Source organism: Zingiber officinale, chromosome 8A (assembly GCF_018446385.1).
Source record: "Zingiber officinale cultivar Zhangliang chromosome 8A, Zo_v1.1, whole genome shotgun sequence".
In the NCBI taxonomy this organism is placed as follows: domain Eukaryota; kingdom Viridiplantae; phylum Streptophyta; class Magnoliopsida; order Zingiberales; family Zingiberaceae; genus Zingiber; species Zingiber officinale.
Genome location: NC_056000.1, coordinates 136,353,386 through 136,362,477, shown reverse-complemented (window position 1 = coordinate 136,362,477; position 9,092 = coordinate 136,353,386). Strand labels below are relative to the sequence as shown.

General features: G+C 36.6%; 1 protein-coding gene across 2 annotated transcripts; it reads left to right on the top strand.

Moving 5' to 3' along the window:
- Positions 1–1,681: 1,681 nt before the first annotated feature.
- On the top strand, positions 1,682–7,816 carry LOC122010376 (receptor-like serine/threonine-protein kinase SD1-8). 2 transcript variants are annotated; one of them, XM_042566889.1, is made up of 7 exons: positions 1,682–3,029; positions 5,163–5,303; positions 5,421–5,584; positions 5,665–5,878; positions 6,099–6,336; positions 7,134–7,284; positions 7,360–7,816. In XM_042566889.1, the coding sequence occupies exons 1-7, from the start codon at positions 1,715–1,717 to the stop codon at positions 7,669–7,671; spliced, it is 2,535 nt and encodes an 844-aa protein (XP_042422823.1). In that variant the 5' UTR covers positions 1,682–1,714; the 3' UTR covers positions 7,672–7,816. The 2 variants fall into 2 exon arrangements, with proteins under 2 accessions (XP_042422823.1, XP_042422822.1); XM_042566888.1 differs by having other exon boundaries at positions 5,418–5,584.
- The last annotated feature ends 1,276 nt before the right edge of the window (positions 7,817–9,092 follow it).

The following is a 9,092-nucleotide window of genomic DNA, read 5'->3' as shown; positions in this document are numbered from 1 at the left end:
GAAGACTTGTGATACGATGATAAAGAGGGCCTCACCAAAAATGGATCAAAGCAATGAAGAACAGCTGACGTGGAGGTCAAAGTCAAATGGTCAAAATCATAGGACGGACTAGGTGGATTACAAGACCGCAGAGTGTGGATCAAGCAAAGTTGGCCGAGCGGACTAGCGAAGCCGGTCAGATGTGAAAAGGTCGGTCGGGTAATTAGAGCCGAGCAGACGTAAAAGTCAGACCGAACCATCCGAACGACGACCCTTCACAACCTGTATATGAGGTTATGAACCGAATGCTAAGTTACTCGGACCACCGTCCTTGCCGATCGAAGCTCGTGAATGATCAAACACAATATGCCTCTTCGACGATTGTAAGGCTAAGTGAAGAACATGCTGAAAGCTCCATTCAATCCGGCCGAGCAGACTTCGGCCGACCTATAGCGGGACACACATACATATCTCATCGTACTCTTTTGGTAGTTTGTGTTACCAACGATAGAGAATGTCTAACAAGCAAACTATAGTTTAGAAGCTTCTAGTATGTCACATCAGATATTTGCGTCATCGCTTAAGGAAATGTATCATGGACACTTTTTGACTTGTCTTTTCTTAGGACAATATGGAAAACATGCATATGCTTTAGGAGGAGTGCACAGACGCTACAGTAGAGCTATAAAAGATGGTCTCCATCCACAGGCGGATGTAGGCGATGCTTCGTTATTTACACGCTTTATGTTACTATTCTCCCTACTTGAACAAAATATACTGGCTTAAGCGTTGGAGGACCAATACCAAGGACCCCCCCTTCTTGGCTCAGCATTGACGCTCCTTGTGTTGTAGGACAGTGCAGAGTCTTCATCCAGTCAACCGGAGAGCCACATGTCAAGCCCGTCATTTTCTCAGCTTTCGGACAGGATCAATTAGTATGATAATGATGGAATATTGAAATAAAAATAAAGAATTATAGGAAAAATAGTAAGAAAATAAAAAGATAATTTTAATCGGATTATTTAGATCGGATTCTTATGGGTCAAATTCGGATTTAAATTTAGGGATTCGAGTTTGGATTAAAAATTTTTATAAATATTTTTTTAACACCATCTGAATCGAATCTGATTTCATCCATCTGAATCGATACCCAAGTACCCTTTTAATTGCTGGTTGATTTAGTACAATTCCAACTTTAAAAGGCCCTAAATATGATAAGAGCCGATTAAATCAGAAAAATCTTCACCTGCTATACATAATAAACCTTTCCACACAAGATAAAGGAGGATATCAGGCTAAATACTGACAACTAATTTATAATAGTTCGTTTTAATTAAAAAAAAAAGTAATTTGTCATGCTGACTCGGGAAATTTAAGTCCCTCATCACTGAGTTGATCACCTCTAAACAATTCAAATTCATTGGAAAACAATGATGAGATTTCCAAAGTACTATAATAATAACTAACCCAATTGAATCCCGTATTTGTATTAAAATATTATAAAAATATATAATTTTAGAATAGGATAAGGATACAATTTGATGCAATTTTTTTTGGGGTCAGTTATCACAAATTCTCAACCAATCAGCAGCCTAGCAATAATAAAAACTTTGACTGTGATTGCAAGTCAATTCATTGACTGTGATTACAAATTCATGTGGCAAGAACTTATTTGAGCAGTTTGGTGGTAATAAAAAAAAATTCATGGTGGCAAATAAAAAATTCATGGTTAGCAATGAGACTGCTCACTTCGACCATTTTGTTGTGCCTTTTGATCACCACTCTCCCCCGGCCTTCTATCGGCGATGGCACCTTAACCAGCGCACAGTCTCTCGATGACGATGATGGAAAAACCTTGATCTCCGCCGGTGGTAGCTTCGCCTTAGGCTTCTTCTCCCCCACCGGCACCGACAACCGTTACGTCGGTATATGGTACAACAAGATCTCCGTCTGCACGGTCGTGTGGGTAGCCAACCGCCTCCGTCCGCTCACCAATCGACATGGAAGCCTGAAGCTGCTGGCAAACGGAACGCTCGAGGTTACCGACGATAACTCTACCGTCCTCTGGTCCTCGACCTCTTCGGCCGCCGTCCGAAATCCGGTGGCTCAACTGCTCGACGACGGAAACTTGGTCGTCGGATCAGCGGCCGACGATGAGTCTAACGTCAGCTTCGCGTGGCAGAGCTTCGATTACCCGACGGACTCGCTGTTGCCCGGCATGAAGCTGGGGTGGAACCTGACGACCAAATTCAACCGGCAACTCTCATCATGGACCAGCACCATCGACCCGGCGCCGGGCGATTTCACCCTCGGCATCGACTTGGAAGGTGACCCGCAGTTATGGGAGTGGTCGTCCTTCTCCAGCGAACAGGGGACGAAGCAGCCGAAGTGGCGGGGGGGACCGTGGAATGGGCTGGGGTTCTCCGGCATACCACAGATGCAGTCCTACAACATGTTCTCTCTCGGTTTCACGGCCGACGATCAAGAGGTAGTGTATTGGTTCGAGATGTTGGATCCGACGTTCGTGTCCCGGTTGGTTGTCAACCAGTCGGGAGCTCTTCGACGAGTGGTGTGGGTGGAGGACAGCCGTTTGTGGAATCCCATCTGGGAGTCGCCCGTGGACTGGTGCGACGACGAAATCTCACCGTGCGGTCAAAACGGCGTCTGCGACGCCGAGTCCTCGCTGAGGTGCGCGTGCGTGACTGGGTTCCGCCCCGCGAACCCGACGAGCTGGAACTTGAGAGACGGCACGGACGGCTGCGCCAGGAAGACGGCGTTGGATTGCAAGAACGGGACGGATGGGTTTGTTCTGCTTCGGGGAGTGAAGCTTCCGGACACGTCGAGGTCGACGGTGGACTGGAGCACGACGGTGAGTGCGGGGCAGTGCCGGGCGAGGTGTTTGGGCGACTGCACGTGCACGGCGTACGCGCAGGCAAACATCAGCGGGCGCGGGAGCGGATGCATCACGTGGACCGGAAATCTCACTGATCTCAGGCTGTATGGCAGCGGAGGTCAGGAGCTCTATGTCCGGCTCGCCGCCGCCGATCTCCGTGAGTGTTCCCTCGCCTGTGTAAATTTCTCACTCGATTAATTTATTTAATTAATTATCTAGAACATCTGTTGAACCGCTTGCTCGATCGGTTCGACCGGTCAACCCACTTTACAAAACATTGACCCGAAGCCGTTTGGGTTGGCTAGGCAAGCCCTAGTCAATTACACGTGGAGTTAATCCTGTGGTGCTAAAATTGATGGGTACTTGATGCAAATCTACAAGGAGTGATCGGTAGTTGTTAGAATAGAATGTGAAAATTATAGACTTGTCTTTCTTTCACTTTCTCAAAATCGATCGTGGACTTTGTGGTTTGTGAGAAAATGCTAATGTTTTGTCCCGGAGTTTCTAGATTCCACTTGTAAACCTTGTTGTTATGCGGATCAAGATAATAATTTTTAAGTTGGATATATATTAGAGCAATAACTTGGGTATTAGAGTTGTTATGGGGATCAAGCTCATAATTTTTAAGTTGGATATTAGAACAATAACTTGGGTATTAGAATAAGACGTTGTTTGATTTGCATTAAAACGACTAAATTTGTTATTGAGTAGAACCTATAAATTTAAAATTTTAGATCTAAAAATATAGTTTAGGATTTTTTTGGAGGCTTCGAACATTTTTTTTACTATTTTTAGTAATTTTTATTTTTTAATATTTAAATTATTTTTGATAATTTTATCTATTATGAGTCCGTATTTATCCATATAAATTTATGTTTAATTGTTTGAAGAATCATCCTCTATTATTTAATAAAATTATCTTTTCTAACAAATTTTGAGAGCAGCAATTTCTCTTCCTATTTTGCCCATAAATCCTCTTTCTTGTCAATTCATGGAATGATCATTATAGTCCAACCTTATTACTACTTTTATAATTTAACTTATGAAATTCTTAACAATTTTTTAATATAAAATTCCTTTAAAATATCATCATTCCCAAACATTTTATATATATATATATATATATATATATATATATATATATATATATATATATATATATATGAAAGATGGTGTATTGAGGTAGATGACTTTGATGTTGATTGTTAGAAAATTCTGAGCTTGAAGAAAATGATGTTGAGCTCTCTATGTCAAAAAATAAAAAGTAGAGGTAAAAAAAATGATAGCAATCGGGCTAGGGAAAGGTCCCCAGCACATGCACTTCGATGCTTAAGTCAAGTAAGTAGTTTTGGGAAAAAGAAGGCAAGAAACAGTATTAGAAAACAATGGATTATGAGTGTGTAATCTCACGTAATGTAATGTATCTGTGCCTATAGATAGAAACCCCTTTTATAATGTTATTTTTCCTCTGTATATGAATCTCGAGACATTTTAATAAAAGGATAGACCATTCTAAACATTTTTCTAAAATGGATCTACCATTTTTGTGATACGTAGAATAAAAACTTCTCTCATAAAGGATGCATAACGAATATTCTTCTGTTCCTCTGACAATTGTTACATAAGATGCAAAAAAAAAAAAAAAAGAAGATTAGATCGTTAGGTTAATGTGCCTCTGATATGCTTTGCTGACAGGTCGATCAAACCTTTCTGTCGTCCGCTCAGACCTCGTATGCGGGCGAGGTCAGGTCAACAAAGAAATGATGTAGTTCTTAAGAACTCGACCTCTGCTAGGCTAAAGAATCTGGTTGGGCCATTTGTCTAGTATTTTTGATCGGATCTATGGTTCGATCGACTGGACCACTCGACCGGGCCGAGTGATCATAAGGACTTGACTCTGAATGATATTTACATCGCTTGATACTCGATGTTTAATTGATCCTGAGGAATTTGGAATCTGATCAATTAGACCATCTGGTCAGAACATATGACTATACCGATCCTAAATATTAATTGATTCCTTCTTAACTTTGATTGCTACATCCCAACTTTCTAGGTCCCATGTTACTCGCCACATCAAGTAGGAATGCACTCTTCTTTTTTGCGAATCAACCATTTTATTTGTAGTTTTGTACACGTGTTATATCATTATGCAATATAGAATTGATTTACATGCATGAAATTAAAAGTTCACATTCAATTTTTTTTATATATATAAACTAATTTTCTTCTTCTGTTATAGTATTAATTGTGTTATAGAAATGAGTACAGCAATTAATTAATCTTTCAGGCTCAGGGTCAAGGAACGTCTCCTTCACTGTGGTTATTGTCATTCTCTCTATCCTTGCAACTTTGTCCCTCGCTCTTGTTGTATACTGTATCTGGAGGAGGAGGAGGAGGAGGAGGGAAAGTGAAGCTACAAGGACACTTGGTAATTAATCAGCTAGCTGACATTTAATTGTTCTTTCATTTTGTTTTATTAATTAGGAAGCAAATTATCAAGTTTTTAATAATCGATCGATCGAGTTGTGAGATATCGATTTAGCAGGCATGTCACATAGTATTTTGTTGGCCCGACGACAAGGTGATGAAGGAACCGAAGCAAATAACTTGGAGATATCTTTATTTAGCATTGATGAGGTTGTGAACGCCACCGACAACTTCTCCGTCATGAGCAAGCTCGGCGAGGGTGGATTTGGTTCGGTTTATAAGGTACTAGTTAAATTGGAATTGCTTGTTGAGTGAGTGAAGTATTGAATAATTGATGAAGAATTCTAATTATAATTTTACAGGGTAAATTAGGAGAGGAACAACTCGAAGTGGCTATGAAGAGACTATCAAGAAACTCGGTGCAAGGGGTAGATGAATTCAAGAATGAGATAACATTGATCGCAAAACTACAGCATCGGAATCTCGTTCGTCTAATTGGTTATTGCATTCAGAAAGAAGAGAGAATTTTGATCTACGAGTTTATGCATAATGGAAGCTTGCACTCCTTCATATTTGGTTAGTTAATTCATGCTCATGAAACTTAGATATAGCATTTCATCCAAGTAGACTTTTAATGTGAAATTTGTTATATTTTTGTACTTATAACTTTGGTTAGACCAAATGCATAAAAGCACTTATTTTTTATAGCTTTCTTTATTTCTACATTGATTAAAGATTTTTTTCTTTTTTGTTTCAAATTATTATGCTACTCTAATTAATAAAATTAACTTTGTAGATAAAGTTAAAGGTGCATTGTTGAATTGGACTACACGGTACAACATCATCGTTGGAATTGCTCGTGGCCTTTTGTACCTTCACGAAGATTCTAGATTTAGAATTATTCATAGAGATTTGAAAGCAAGCAACGTCCTTCTTGATAAAGATATGAATCCTAAGATATCTGATTTTGGCATGGCAAGAATTTTTAAAGGAGATGAAACGGAAGTAAATACTAAGAGAGTCGTTGGAACATAGTAAGTATTAACCCTTCTTTTTTAATGTCACATTCATTTTACATAGTGTATTTGTGATTATATCTTACCTTTTATCACTTCTCCACCAACCTTATATGTACAAAAACTATGAAACTTGAAAACTTTAAGTTAACCACATTCCTCACTTGTTCTAAACCAAAGCCAAACCAAAAACACATACAAAATATTTAAATAAATATTAATTTATAAAATGCATAATATTTTTAATAGCTATATGACTTCCATATTCATTAATATTTCAAATAAGGGAACATGTTAAATAAAAAAAAATGACTCCACTATTTATCTAATATATTTTTTTTAAAATGATTCAAAGACATAATAATTATATCATATGTTACTCATTTGCAATATAATGATATTTATTCTATCAATAGAAAAAAAAATCATCCATCAAACGTTAGCTATATATTGTAGTAAAAAAATGATTATGCTCATCCCAAGCTTCTCTCACAGTCTGTTCCTAGATTATGTAAAGAGATGTAAATCACAAGATTAGCTTACAGTAGACCGTCAAATGATTAGAATGTGAGTGAAGTTTTTCCCCAGGGCACGTCAAATGTTAGTTATATTTGTGTATAATGCAATAAATACTGTAGATACATTAATGATTAGTATTTTATGAGCATAATATGAATGGAACCATGATCTTTTTTTATAGTAGGTTATATCTTTATTACATATCTTTCTCAATAATTTATGTTTGAAATATTTAAATATGATTGATAATTGTTAAATTTAAAATAACTATTATCATTTTATTATTATGAATGCAGTGGATATATGTCTCCGGAATATGCTATGGATGGAATTTTCTCAGTTAAATCAGATGTATTTAGTTTTGGTGTTTTAGTTCTTGAAATTATAAGCGGGAAGAAAAATCGAGGAATTTATAACTCTACATACAACTTGAATCTTCTAGGATACGTAAGTATATAATTGAAAATTAATATTACATTTGATATCTTGTCCAATGATACTAATTATTTATTATTTGTATAGACTTGGAGCTTGTGGAAAGAAGGAAATGGTTTGAAACTAGTTGATGAATCCATTGGTTATTCCTTTCCAAAGGCTGAAATATTCAAGTGTATAAAGATTGCACTTTTATGTGTCCAAGAGTACCCACAAGATAGACCTACAATGTCTACAATATTATTAATGATGGGCACAGACATTGCACTTATACCACAACCACGACAACCGGGATTTGTTGGTATACGCGGCCCAAATGAGATTAATTCTTCTTCGGGAAGCAATCATGATTCATTATCTATAAATAACTTATCAATCACAGCATTTGAAGGAAGGTAACAAGAGAAATTGAATAGATATAATGGAGACCGGTTCTGATCATGTAAATAAGTTAAATAAACTTTGATTGTATATCAAAACTGTTGCATTGTTTGTTGTTATTAACATTCAAAATTGGCATTATACTATCGATAGTTGTTCCGTATACTGGAGTTAAATCCGCAGCTTCCAACCAAAAGTTGGGGTTTAGATCTATATAGTAATTGTCCTTGACTTATCTAGGCTTATTAAAAATCTTTTGGCCAAAATTTTAGTTAATTAACTGTTGATATAGTTAATTAACAAAGATAGATTATAACTATTGAAGTTTACTCTTTATCAGGCCATTCATTTTTATCTTTTACCTCACCAGGATCGATAAATAGCAAAATGTATGATGGCTAAGAAAACCATAATTTTTTTTCATGAAAAGGGGAATGCTTTAATGAAAAAACTAGTAATAAAAGTGTGAAGGTGAGTTTTGAATCTACAACTGCAGTAACAATTTTAAAGGTTCTTACCAATTATACTAATTGATATTCTTAAATTTTTTAATCTTTTATTGATCATTAAAAATAACAAACTCCTCTTACAGCAAAACATGATATTTTATTATACTACTAGCAAATTAGATGATCAGAGCTTGAGGATAAGGTTTATGTCGGTTTCAGTAGTGCTTAGGGAGAGATCCATGGTAGCATGATCATGTTCCTCTACATTTTGCATTGCTCTTTGCATTTCTATCTCTTGCCTATGGCCAGTTAGATGATTAGCCCATGTTTGTAAGCCTCTGGAAGATTTGTTACATAAAGTGGCGTAGTTAGGATATTCAATAGGAGGACGAATTCAATAAATTTAAAAAATAATATAGCACAAAATATATAATAAAAATTATATATTAACTCTATGTGCTTTTACAGTATCACTCCAAGATTTCATACTTTGAAAATGTAAAATAATAACTTCATTATGAACGGTATCAAACACATATTACTCAATATATTGTATCAAACAATTATTTACCATATCATATTCTAACCGATTACAAATTGAGGTTTTATTATTTTTATTAATGAAAACACTCTCTACAATTATAATTACAACAGGTAATATTAATGCTAACTTCAAAAGTAAATATATCAAACGATACAGGCAATATTTCTTCAATTGAACCATCCTTTTAACAAGCTGGCTAATCCCCACAACCTCATATAATTGAATATTGGTACTCCACATATCAAAAATAAAGTTATCAAGTTGGTGCTCAAGATGCATTTGTTGGTGCGGGAAGCATCCGACGATTGAACCTGAGTTTTGATAATAGCAAAGGATTCAAAGTTAAGGTTTGTGGTGATCTAACATGTTGAATAAGTGTTTCAGGAAAGTCCTAGTTGCGGTTAGGCAAAGGGAAAATCCTAAGGGGCGGCAACCTTAGGTCCTAG